Source organism: Coregonus lavaretus (genome assembly GCF_964263955.1).
Source record: "Coregonus lavaretus genome assembly, contig: HAP1_SCAFFOLD_3103, whole genome shotgun sequence".
Taxonomy (NCBI): domain Eukaryota; kingdom Metazoa; phylum Chordata; class Actinopteri; order Salmoniformes; family Salmonidae; genus Coregonus; species Coregonus lavaretus.
This window is the reverse complement of record NW_028160133.1, coordinates 1-13,892: the sequence shown is the minus strand read 5'-3', so window position 1 is coordinate 13,892 and position 13,892 is coordinate 1. Positions and strand designations below refer to the sequence as shown.

The window sequence follows — 13,892 nt, the reverse complement described above, 5'->3', positions numbered from 1 at the left end:
GGACAGGTCCTAGTAACTACTGTCCAACGGGGTGGAGGGGGGGGACAGGACCTAGTAACTACTGTCCAACTGGGTGGAGGGGGGGGGGACAGGACCTAGTAACTACAGTCCAACTGGGTGGAGGGGGGACAGGTCCTAGTAACTACTGTCCAACTGGGTGGAGGGGGGGGGACAGGTCCTAGTAACTACTGTCCAACTGGGTGGAGGGGGGGGACAGGTCCTAGTAACTACTGTCCAACTGGGTGGAGGGGGGGGGGACAGGACCTAGTAACTACTGTCCAACTGGGTGGAGGGGGGGACAGGTCCTAGTAACTACTGTCCAACTGGGTGGAGGGGGGGGACAGGACCTAGTAACTACTGTCCAACTGGGTGGAGGGGGGGGACAGGACCTAGTAACTACTGTCCAACTGGGTGGAGGGGGGGACAGGTCCTAGTAACTACTGTCCAACTGGGTGGAGGGGGGGACAGGACCTAGTAACTACTGTCCAACTGGGTGGAGGGGGGGACAGGACCTAGTAACTACTGTCCAACTGGGTGGAGGGGGGGACAGGACCTAGTAACTACTGTCCAACTGGGTGGAGGGGGGGACAGGTCCTAGTAACTACTGTCCAACTGGGTGGAGGGGGGGGACAGGACCTAGTAACTACTGTCCAACTGGGTGGAGGGGTGGACAGGTCCTAGTAACTACTGTCCAACTGGGTGGAGGGGGGGACAGGACCTAGTAACTACTGTCCAACTGGGTGGAGGGGGGGACAGGTCCTAGTAACTACTGTCCAACTGGGTGGAGGGGGGGACAGGACCTAGTAACTACTGTCCAACTGGGTGGAGGGGGGGACATGACCTAGTAACTACTGTCCAACTGGGTGGAGGGGGGGGACAGGACCTAGTAACTACTGTCCAACTGGGTGGAGGGGGGGGGGGGGGGGGGGGGGGGGGGGACAGGACCTAGTGTAACTACTGTCCAACTGGGTGGAGGGGGGTGGACAGGTCCTAGTAACTACTGTCCAAATCCTTCTTGTCCTTCTTCCCTTCGCCCTCGAATCCGTCCGTCCCGTCGCTGTTCTCACGGCGACGCTTACGGTTGTTGCGGATGTTGAAGCGGGGGTTCATCTGGGGCAGTGGGTCCATACCCAGCACCTTGTGCACCTGACGGAACGCCAGCAGCCGCAGAGCAAACTGGACAGAGGAGGAGCGTTAACTACATACAGTACCTCAATGATCTGGCAATTTATATAAAAAGGTATGGTGGTCAATGTCTTACATCTATAATCATATATTAAAACTTTACTATTTATGTATGGCCAGTACCTTATAATTATGGTGTACCTCAAGGATCTGTTCTTAGGCTATTGCTACACTGAACAAAAATATAAATGCAACAATTTCAAAGATTTTACTGAGTTACAGTTCATATAAGGAAATCAGTCAATTGAAATAAATTCATTAGGCCCTAATCTATGGAGTTCACGACTGTTGGTCACAGATACCTTAAAAAAAAAAAAGAAACGGTAGGGGTGTGGATCAGAGAACCAGTCAGTATCTGGTGTGGCCACCATTTGCCTCATGCAGAACGACACATCTCCTTCGCATTGAGTTGATCAGGCTGTTGATTGTGGCCTGTGGAATGTTGTCCCAGTCCTCTTCAACGGCCGTGCGAAGTTGCTGGATATTGGCGGGAACTGGAACACGCTGTCGTACATGTCGATCCAGAGCATCCCAAACATGCTCAATGGATGACGTCTGGTGAGTATGCAGGCCATGGAAGAACTGGGACATTTTCAGCTTCCAGGAATTGTGTACAGATCCTTGCGACATGGGGCTGTGCATTATCATGCTGAAACATGAGGTGATGGCGGCAGATGAATGGCACGACAATGGGCCTCAGGATCTCGTCACAGTATCTCTGTGCATTCAAATTGCCATCGATAAAATGCAATTGTGTTCGTTGTCCGTAGCTTATGCCTGCCCATACCATAACCCCACCGCCATAATGGGGCACTCTGTTCACAACGTTGACATCAGCAAACCGCTTGCCCACACGACGCCATCTGCCTGGTACAGTTGAAACTGGGATTAATCCGTGAAGAGCACAATTCTCTTGAACAAGAAATGAACATTCAATTCTCTGGCAACAGCTCTGGTGGACATTCCTGGAGTCAGCATGCCAATTGCACGCTCCCTCAAAACTTGAGACATCTGTGGCATTGTGTTTTGTGACAAAACCGCACATTTTAGAGTGGCCTTTTATTGTCCCCAGGCACAAGGTGCACCTGTGTAATGATCATGCCGTTTAATCAGCTTCTTGATATGCCACACCTGTCAGGTGGATGGATTATCTTGGCAAAGGAGAAATGCTCACTAACAGGGATGTAAACAAATGTGTGCACAAAATGTTAGAGAAATAAGCTTTTTGTATGTATTTCTGGGATCTTTTATTTCAGCTCATGAAACATGGGACCAACACTTTACATGTTGCATTTATATTTTTGTTCAGTATATATATACAGTGGGGGAAAAAGTATTTAGTCAGCCACCAATTGTGCAAGTTCTCCCACTTAAAAAGATGAGAGAGGCCTGTAATTTTCATCATAGGTACACGTCAACTATGACAGACAAATTGAGAGAAAAAAATCCAGAAAATCCCATTGTAGGATTTTTAATGAATTTATTTGCAAATTATGGTGGAAAATAAGTATTTGGTCACCTACAAACAAGCAAGATTTCTGGCTCTCACAGACCTGTAACTTCTTCTTTAAGAGGCTCCTCTGTCCTCCACTCGTTACCTGTATTAATGGCACCTGTTTGAACTTGTTATCAGTATAAAAGACACCTGTCCACAACCTCAAACAGTCACACTCCAAACTCCACTATGGCCAAGACCAAAGAGCTGTCAAAGGACACCAGAAACAAAATTGTAGACCTGCACCAGGCTGGGAAGACTGAATCTGCAATAGGTAAGCAGCTTGGTTTGAAGAAATCAACTGTGGGAGCAATTATTAGGAAATGGAAGACATACAAGACCACTGATAATCTCCCTCGATCTGGGGCTCCACGCAAGATCTCACCCCGTGGGGTCAAAATGATCACAAGAACGGTGAGCAAAAATCCCAGAACCACACGGGGGGACCTAGTGAATGACCTGCAGAGAGCTGGGACCAAAGTAACAAAGCCTACCATCAGTAACACACTACGCCGCCAGGGACTCAAATCCTGCAGTGCCAGACGTGTCCCCCTGCTTAAGCCAGTACATGTCCAGGCCCGTCTGAAGTTTGCTAGAGTGCATTTGGATGATCCAGAAGAGGATTGGGAGAATGTCATATGGTCAGATGAAACCAAAATAGAACTTTTTGGTAAAAACTCAACTCGTCGTGTTTGGAGGACAAAGAATGCTGAGTTGCATCCAAAGAACACCATACCTACTGTGGAGCATGGGGGTGGAAACATCATGCTTTGGGGCTGTTTTTCTGCAAAGGGACCAGGACGACTGATCCGTGTAAAGGAAAGAATGAATGGGGCCATGTATCGTGAGATTTTGAGTGAAAACCTCCTTCCATCAGCAAGGGTATTGAAGATGAAACGTGGCTGGGTCTTTCAGCATGACAATGATCCCAAACACACCGCCCGGGCAACGAAGGAGTGGCTTCGTAAGAAGCATTTCAAGGTCCTGGAGTGGCCTAGCCAGTCTCCAGATCTCAACCCCATAGAAAATCTTTGGAGGGAGTTGAAGGTCCGTGTTGCCCAGCGACAGCCCCAAAACATCACTGCTCTAGAGGAGATCAGCATGGAGGAATGGGCCAAAATACCAGCAACAGTGTGTGAAAACCTTGTGAAGACTTACAGAAAACGTTTGACCTGTGTCATTGCCAACAAAAGGTATATAACAAAGTATTGAGAAACTTTTGTTATTGACCAAATACTTATTTTCCACCATGATTTGCAAATAAATTCATTAAAAATCCTACAATGTGATTTTCTGGATTTTTTTTTCTCATTTTGTCTGTCATAGTTGACGTGTACCTATGATAAATTACAGGCCTCTCTCATCTTTTTAAGTGGGAGAACTTGCACAATTGGTGGCTGACTAAATATTTTTTTTCCCCACTGTATGTATATATATATATATATAATACATTGTGTTTATATTCTATACATGTGTCTGTCAGTACCTGGGCACTTGAGGTGATGTCCTCCCTGTGCTGCTCCTTCATGGTTGTCAGAGTATCAGTGGGGTTCTTCTCACACGGGTCCACCAACCCCGGACCACCTGGCGGGCAAATACACCAATCAGCATTCTGCTAATGCCCACACGCCATTAACCCCAGATTCATTCATTCACAACTACGTGAAAATCTGTCACGATCGTCAAAAATAGTCTCCCATTATGATAGGCGAAATAGTCTGCTATAATAGTAAATAGTGAAATAGGTTAGACTTACCGGGGAGCAGGATCCCGGAGGAAATACATTCAAAGACTCGTCGCAGTGCATCGCCTGGACTCAGGGGGCCGGAGGCACTGCTGATGGCCTTCTCCACCAGCAGCTCCATGGCCTGGAGAACAAGGGGAAAGAGGGGGGATGGAGGAGGGGGGAGAGGAGGAGAGGGGATGGAGGAGGGGGGAGAGGAGGAGAGGGGATGGAGGAGGGGGAGAGGAGGAGAGGGGATGGAGGAGGGGGGAGAGGAGGAGAGGGGATGGAGGAGGGGGAGAGGAGGAGAGGAGAGGGGATGGAGGAGGGGGAGCGGGGATGGAGGAGGGGGAGGAGGAGGAGAGGAGAGGGGATGGAGGAGAGGGGATGGAGGAGGGGGAGCGGGGATGGAGGGGGAGGGGGGATGGAGGAGGAGGGGGATGGAGGAGGAGGGGGGATGGAGGAGAGGGGATGGAGGAGGGGGAGAGGAGAGGGGATGGAGGAGAGGGGATGGAGGAGGGGGAGCGGGGATGGAGGAGGGGGAGGAGGAGGAGAGGAGAGGGGATGGAGGAGAGGGGATGGAGGAGGGGGAGCGGGGATGGAGGGGGAGGGGGGATGGAGGAGGAGGGGGGATGGAGGAGGGGGAGGGGGAGAGGGGATGGAGGAGAGGGGATGGAGGAGGAGGGGGGATGGAGGATGGAGGAGAGGGGATGGAGGAGGGGGAGCGGGGATGGAGGAGGAGGGGGGATGGAGGAGAGGAGAGGGGATGGAGAGAGGAGGGGGATGGAGGAGGAGGGGGGATGGAGGAGGAGAGGGGATGGAGGAGGAGAGGGGATGGAGGAGGAGAGGGGATGGAGGAGAGGGAGAGGAGATGGAGGGGGTGGAGAGGAGGAGAGGGGATGGAGACGTTTAAACTCGTCATTGAGTGAAGCTGCAGCCGGTGTGTTAGTCCCGAGTTAACACATCTATAGTTCTATTGAGATGCACACATCTGCTGTTCTTAAAGGGATGGTTCAGGATGTTATCTACTTCCCCAGAGGCAGATGAACTGGTGGATACCATCTGCTGTTCTTAAAGGGATAGTTCAGGATGTTATCTACTTCCCCAGAGGCAGATGAACTGGTGGATACCATCTGCTGTTCTTAAAGGGATGGTTCAGGATGTTATCTACTTCCCCAGAGGCAGATGAACTGGTGGATACCATCTGCTGTTCTTAAAGGGATGGTTCAGGATGTTATCTACTTCCCCAGAGGCAGATGAACTGGTGGATACCATCTGCTGTTCTTAAAGGGATGGTTCAGGATGTTATCTACTTCCCCAGAGGCAGATGAACTGGTGGATACCATTTTTATGTCTCTGCGTCCAGTATCAAAGAGGTTAAGAGGTAGGTTCGCGAGCCAATGCTAACTAGCGTTAGCGCAAAGACAAAGTCCACAGGAACAGCGAACATGCTAGCTGTTCCCAAAGACTTCCAGTCATTGCGCTAACGTTAGTTAGCAATTGCACTAATGCTAGAATCTTCCTTCAAACTGAACGCAGAGACATAAAAATGGTATCCACAAGTTCATCCGACTCTGGGGAAGTAGATAACATCCTGAACGATCCCTTTAATGTACCTATAGGGGCGGTTTCCCTTGACACAGATTATGCCGGGACTAGGAACAATTCTTAAAATGGAGATTATTTTTGTTTTTTAGTCCAGGACTAGACTTCATCTGTGTCCATGAAACCGGCCAATTAAGGTCCAATACTTTTCTAACACATATAAAACATTCATGAGATGGTTGTCGACTCGTTAGCCTGGCGATGAACTCACCCAGCTGGGGAAGGCGGACCACGTGGGAACCCTCTGACAGAGGTCACGCAGGATACGAATAACAATCACACAGGATTGGAGTCCGTTGGCCCTAGCCTTGTGGAGCAATAACACGTTTGGTTTAGAGATAACAGACGGGAGCAGACAACATGGATTATTATAGTGCACACTACATTTTACAACACGTCTGTCATTGATGGCCAAACACTACTGAACACAATGGAAGCTTGTGATTGGTTGATTGAAGCCTCAATTAATTAATTGGCCGTAATTGGTTGGAATCAGCTGCCATTTCCAGGAGTATTTCACCTCGTCGTAACATTAGTAAAAAAAGGAGAGCTCACAGTTTGCAAGATGAAACAATTTCCTTGTCATCTTATAAACCCTGACTTCTCAGGTTGATCAAGTGTTTCACAGACAGTCAGGCAGTTGTACAGAGTTTGTGTTTGTAAAGAAGATGAAGGTCAGGGACTGGGAGAGAGGAGGGAATCTGCTTTGCCTGTGCGTTTGCTTTTTCTGCCATAGCAGCGACACAGTGAAACTAAAAATAAAAAATAATCAGATGTCCCGTTTCTCTCAATCCCTGTTCCTCTGTTAAAATAAATACAAATCACAAGATACTAATGCTCAACATGGAAGCTCTTATCGGATCTTATGCAAAGATATCTCTGCAGCCTTATGGAATCATGTTTTAACACAGACAATATTGTCTAGTATGGAGCCAAAGGAAAAAAAAGGAATACAAGGATGCCAGTTTTTTTTTTTTTTTTTTTTTTTTGGGACCAGAAAATTATAAATCATTACCATTCTAAAGTTCAACAATAAATATCAGAAATAAAGATTGGATATTCAAATCTGGTTAAAACATTATCATTACATGTGTGGCATCATTGAATTTTTGTATCTTTTTAAAACAACAGTTTAATTATATCAGGTATTACTGTGTTTTTGTTTTTTTGGGGGGGGGGTGTTAAATTCATTATTAATTCCTTCATTAAAACAAAATTCAAACAAAGGAATAAAAAAAAAATGCATCTCATAAGGCTACAATAAGAAAGTAAAAGGATGTGTCCGAACCTGGAACCACTTAGCGTGGCGGAGATCCGCTAGAGCGTCAAGGCATTTTAGCCTGTCCAAGACGTCCGCCGGGTCTCGCACCAAGCCCCCGGTTACATCTACAAATGGATGAGTCGAATTGTCAAAAAAATGGTGGTCGACCGGTTGGTTGGTTGGGTTGAGGTGTTGAGGAGGAGGAGGAGGAGGAACGGGTGTTTGACCAGGTAGAGCAAGACTCATTAACAAGAAAATACAAACACATTGCCACACATACCAAGACAGGGTTTCTGTAAGGAACCAGGAAGTGAACTAGCTAAAGTCTTATCTGATTGGTGTTTCTGCCAAATAAACCAATGCCCAACCTGACATCGAAATGACAAGTGCTTGGAGACGTAGTGTGTCACGGATGCAATGTTAGGTTCACGTTGGTGTGATTTGTTGGGTAAAGGGAACGTCAATTACGGGACTGGCGTAAAATGCTAACCAAACCTTGAGATATTAGAAGCAGGATTGAGTGATGGGAACTCTTGCTTAGGTTTTGAGCAAAGGCTCACCTAGTCGCTAACATTGGCTGGTGCCAACAGCAATTCATTTGATCATATAGTCAAATATCTGAACTGTATGTAGGCCTATTGTTAGCATGTGCTGAAACGTAAGATCTCACAGAGAAGTTTACATCTCAAAAGCTGAGACGTTAGCTTGTCTAAGAAAAGCAATGTTACGCCAATCATTTGTCAGTTTCAGTCTTAATCTCATCTGCTGAGATGATACTTGGCGGATATTCTAGGGGGATTCCAATGGGTCAATAGTATGGGTCGTGGTATATTAGTATGGGTCGTGGTATATGAGTATGGGTCGTGGTGTATTAGTATGGGTCGTGGTGTATTAGTATGGGTCGTTGTGTATTAGTATGGGTCGTGGTATATTAGTATGGGTCGTGGTGTATTAGTATGGGTCGTGGTGTATTAGTATGGGTCGTGGTGTATTAGTATGGGTCGTGGTGTATTAGTATGGGTCGTGGTGTATTAGTATGGGTCGTGGTGTATTAGTATGGGTCGTGGTGTATTAGTATGGGTCGTGGTGTATTAGTATGGGTCGTGGTATATTAGTATCGGTCGTGGTGTATTAGTATGGGTCGTTATATATTAGTATGGGTCGTGGTGTATTAGTATGGGTCGTTATATATTAGTATGGGTCGTGGTGTATTAGTATCAGTCGTGGTGTATTAGTATGGGTCGTGGTGTATTAGTATGGGTCGTTATATATTAGTATGGGTCGTGGTGTATTAGTATGGGTCGTGGTGTATTAGTATGGGTCGTGGTGTATTAGTATGGGTCGTGGTATATTAGTATGGGTCGTGGTATATTAGTATGGGTCGTGGTATATTAGTATGGGTCGTGGTGTATTAGTATGGGTCGTTATATATTAGTATGGGTCGTGGTGTATTAGTATGGGTCGTGGTGTATTAGTATGGGTCGTGGTATATTAGTATGGGTCGTGGTGTATTAGTATGGGTCGTTATATATTAGTATGGGTCGTGGTGTATTAGTATCGGTCGTGGTGTATTAGTATGGGTCGTGGTAACTGATAACGGAAACAAAAAGGAGAGAGAAGTCCTAAGTCCTGTCATAACTTGGAGTGTGAACTGAGCTGCTTCTAACAGTGGCATGGAAATGATAGGTGTGGCAAAGTGTTTGGGTGGTGGGGGAAAACCTTGGTCAAAAATCCTTCCGGAGGAGCTGGTTGGCTGGGGGGGGGGGGGGGGGGGGTTGAACCCTCTCCCAGACACTGGAGATGTATTTTTCAAAAATAAAACAAATGAAAGAACAGAGAGCTTTGGACTGGACTGGTAGGAAAGCTACAAATTATGTGGCAGCAGAAAAAACTAGAAACATGGAAGCTCCCAGCAGCAAAAAGAAGGGTTAGATTGGACATCACTGCATGGCTGGCTGAAGTCAGTAGGTTGGCATGAAACCAACAAACAGATAATCACACTAACGGTACACCGCTCTGCTGTACTTCGGTCCAACCACAGTCTGCCAAAGTCTTCATCCCTGACCTACTGAAGTCTACTGCAGGCTGGCCACACAGCGTCCCCATTTTGCACCTTTATTCTGAAGTGTGTACTTGCGCACTTTCTGAAACTGGATTTAACAAATGGTAGATGGACACCCTCTCTGGGCAACACCAATCCTATGCTTTCAAATCCACTTTATGAAACTGGATTTAACAAATGGTAGATGGAGACCCTCTCTGGGCAAACACCAATCCTTTCAAATCCACTTTATGAAACTGGATTTAACAAATGGTAGATGGAGACCCTCTCTGGGCAACACCAATCCTATGCTTTCAAATCCACTTTATGAAACTGGATTTAACAAATGGTAGATGGAGACCCTCTCTGGGCAACACCAATCCTATGCTTTCAAATCCAAGTACACACTTCTGGAATAGGGTGAAAGAAATTGGCACAACAAAACATAACTAAGAGACGTGCTAGACAGAGAAACAGGAGCTTGGCAACACTCACTCTCACCCCTCCATTGTCAACTAATGCAGAGAATGGATCACGTGATCAAAAGGGCTTCACGTCATATCTGGATTGTATTGTTTTGTTAACAGCATGATCAACTACAAAAAGGGAAATGTAGCCAAGATCAGGCTTTTGTGTGGAGGGGGGACACCAGTCCACTCAGGGAGCATGTGAGGACAGAACAACTCCTCACGACCAGAAGTAAGATTTGTTTCCTGTGGGGGGGTGTGTGAACCCATTTCTCTCAGTGTTCTAGAACCGTCTGTGTTCTAGAACTGCTTGCCAGTGTTCTAGAACCGTATGTGTGTGTGTTCTGGAACCCTGTTCTTTCTGCTGTTTTCATTTGGCCAAATCCTAAACCTGACAAAACGCCCGCTCAACTCAAACTTCCGCTGCAAATCTCCCCGGTGACATCGATCTACGCACGATTTGTGCAGAGCTCTGAGTTGTGTGCACGTTTCTTAAGTTAGGATTCAGTGCCCTCACCGCTTCCCTTCCCCAATGGGTCTTTCATTTATTTTTGGTATCTGTAGAGAATAACGTTCCTCTGATGTGTGTAGTTCTGAGCTAAGAGAGCTAACGATTGACCCCGGTGTTGGAGGGTTTATCCCAGTGGTGTGACAGTGAAACAAACCCCCTGGAACACAGGAAACAAAACAATGAATCTTACCTGGGAACTAAAAACTAGACTGAAAATGCAAACACCGTCCATGCTTTGTTTGTAGGGGGACAGCTTTACAAGACGCACGGAAGGGGAGTTCCAGATAAGAGAGTTAGCGCTACGCTGCTGGCACGAGGAACCGTCAGACTTCACCAGGAAGTGCTCTAACCATGACTAGAAAGTAAAGTTTCTAGAAATGTTTTTTCCAATGATGAGCCTTCGGTAATATCATTCAGGTTGTTCTCAGGGCACGGGTTTTAAAGATACATGAACCAAAAAAATAATAATCAAAATGAGCTTCTCTGCCTTCAAAACAGGTCTCTTGGACAATTTGAATGGTTCCCCAAAACGTTAGTTCTTTATATATTTCCCTTTTTTACATTGTTTATGATATTCTGTGAATTAAACTACAGAATATTGGTTATTCAATACTTCTCTAATCCCAAAGTTTAAATCACTGACTGTCGGACCTAGTAGAAACATAATTCCTATCCTAAGGCTTTTGAAGGCACACTAAGCAAGAGCACTGTTTTATGATGACCAATCCAGCATCTCATGTCATGACAGAGCTCAAGCACTTCATTGGTTGAAGTTGAAACGATAACTAGCGTCTATAAAATGACAAAACTGAGTGAGAGACTTGGATGCCCAACAGGTCAAATCTAAACTTAGTGCCCGGGGCATACAGCTAGACTTCTCTCAGAACAATCTAGAAAGTCCTCTTCAAAGTGCCACCAGGGTAGGTCTCTTCAGATAGAAATTGATCTTACAGGGTACATTCATTCAGGTGCTGGGTGAATGGAGATGTCACTTTAGGACCATTGGAGAAACAGGACTTTTGAAATCGCCCCAAAATGTGCTAACTCCACCCACCCTGTACCCTGAACAAACTAATGCACCAATAGCTGGGTGGCAGAGAGCGAAACGGAAGGAAGGGGGTAGAGGGGGGGGTAGGGGGGGGCGATGTCTTTCCAACCTCCGTCCCGTGGCGGGGGTGTGGCAGGGGTCTCCTCCTCTCGGATGACGGGGGAGGTCAGGGTGATGGTGACTGTCATTTTGGGGTCGGCTCCAGACATCAGGATGATGGAAGAGTCCTGGATGGAGCCCTTCACCTCGTACTTCTCTGGGGTCACCAGCTGGAGGGGAGGGAAGAATGGAGAGAGCGAGGTAAGTGTTGGGGGGGTTGGGGGCGTAGTGTTGGGGGGGTAGTGCTGTGTTGGGGGGGGGGGCGTAGTGTTGGGGGGGTAGTGCTGGGGCGTAGTGTTGGGGGGGGGGGGGCGTAGTGTTGGGGGGGTAGTGCTGTGTTGGGGGGGGGGCGTAGTGTTGGGGGGGTAGTGCTGGGGCGTAGTGTTGGGGGGGGGGGCGTAGTGTTGGGGCGTGGGGGTACCGTCAGCTGCTTGGGAAGATGCTCCACTATGCGGCTTAGCAGATTCTTGGTGGGTTTCTCTGAGCAGAGCAGGACCAGGTTAACATTATTGTCTCCACGGAGCAGCAGTCCTTTAGCCAGCACCCCCACCCTCATCACCCCTTTAAGAGCTCTGAGGAGACAAACGTTCAGGGGTGAGTTCCCCCAACCTTCCTTCCATCCATCCCCACTCAACCTTCCATCCATCCATCCCCACTCAACCTTCCATCCATCCATCCCCACTCAACCTTCCATCCATCCATCCATCCCCACTCAACCTTCCATCCATCCATCCCCACTCAACCTTCCTTCCATCCATCCCCACTCAACCTTCCTTCCATCCATCCCCACTCAACCTTCCTTCCATCCATCCCCACTCAACCTTCCTTCCATCCATCCCCACTCAACCTTCCATCCATCCATCCCCACTCAACCTTCCATCCATCCATCCCCACTCAACCTTCCTTCCATCCATCCCCACTCAACCTTCCTTCCATCCATCCCCACTCAACCTTCCTTCCATCCATCCCCACTCAACCTTCCATCCAACCCTCCCCACTCAACCTTCCATCCATCCCTCCCCACTCAACCTTCCATCCATCCCTCCCCACTCAACCTTCCTTCCATCCATCCCCACTCAACCTTCCTTCCATCCCTCCCCACTCAACCTTCCATCCATCCATCCCCACTCAACCTTCCTTCCATCCATCCCCACTCAACCTTCCTTCCATCCATCCCCACTCAACCTTCCATCCATCCATCCCCACTCAACCTTCCATCCATCCATCCCCACTCAACCTTCCTTCCATCCATCCCCACTCAACCTTCCATCCATCCCCACTCAACCTTCCTTCCATCCATCCCCACCCAACCTTCCTTCCATCCATCCCCACTCAACCTTCCATCCAACCCTCCCCACTCAACCTTCCATCCATCCCTCCCCACTCAACCTTCCTTCCATCCATCCCCACTCAACCTTCCTTCCATCCCTCCCCACTCAACCTTCCTTCCATCCATCCCCACTCAACCTTCCTTCCATCCATCCCCACTCAACCTTCCATCCATCCATCCCCACTCAACCTTCCATCATCCCTCCCCACTCAACCTTCCATCCATCCCTCCCCACTCAACCTTCCTTCCATCCATCCCCACTCAACCTTCCTTCCATCCCTCCCCACTCAACCTTCCTTCCATCCATCCCCACTCAACCTTCCATCCATCCCCACTCAACCTTCCTTCCATCCATCCCTCCCCACTCAACCTTCCATCCATCCATCCCCACTCAACCTTCCTTCCATCCATCCCTCCCCACTCAACCTTCCATCCATCCATCCCCACTCAACCTTCCTTCCATCCATCCCTCCCCACTCAACCTTCCATCCATCCATCCCCACTCAACCTTCCTTCCATCCATCCCTCCCCACTCAACCTTCCATCCATCCCTCCCCACTCAACCTTCCATCCATCCCTCCCCACTCAACCTTCCATCCATCCATCCCCACTCAACCTTCCATCCATCCATCCCCACTCAACCTTCCATCCATCCCCACTCAACCTTCCATCCATTCCTCCCCACTCAACCTTCCATCCATCCATCCCCACTCAACCTTCCATCCATCCCCACTCAACCTTCCATCCATCCCCACTCAACCTTCCATCCATCCATCCCCACTCAACCTTCCATCCATCCCCACTCAACCTTCCATCCATTCCTCCCCACTCAACCTTCCATCCATCCATCCCCACTCAGCCTTCCATCCATCCCCACTCTCCTCACCGGTCTTGGGGAGTCTTGGAGACCTCTTTTGCATCCTTCTCCTCCCCAGTAGTCTCCTTGGTCTTGTCCTGGTCGATGATGATGTCTGAGACCAGTTTGAGGGCTCTCTCTGTGATGGAGACGATCTTCTGGATGGTCTGCAGCTCGTCCTCAGAGGGGTAGATGGCTGCGTGCTTCGTCATCACGTAGCGGTCGTCTGACGAGTCCGGCCGACGGGGAGGCTGTGAGGTAAAGCCCAACG

The 13,892-nt window shown here is 48.4% G+C and overlaps 1 protein-coding gene across 1 annotated transcript; it reads right to left on the bottom strand.

Moving 5' to 3' along the window:
- Positions 1-956: 956 nt before the first annotated feature.
- On the bottom strand, positions 957-13,866 carry LOC311122097 (zinc finger RNA-binding protein-like). The gene is made up of 8 exons (XM_084196509.1): positions 13,652-13,866; positions 11,857-12,007; positions 11,446-11,605; positions 7,297-7,394; positions 6,220-6,315; positions 4,437-4,548; positions 4,167-4,264; positions 957-1,176 (listed from the first exon to the last, which is right to left on the bottom strand). The coding sequence occupies exons 1-8, from the start codon at positions 13,831-13,833 to the stop codon at positions 991-993; spliced, it is 1,083 nt and encodes a 360-aa protein (XP_084052635.1). The 5' UTR covers positions 13,834-13,866; the 3' UTR covers positions 957-990.
- Between the last annotated feature and the right edge of the window lie 26 nt (positions 13,867-13,892).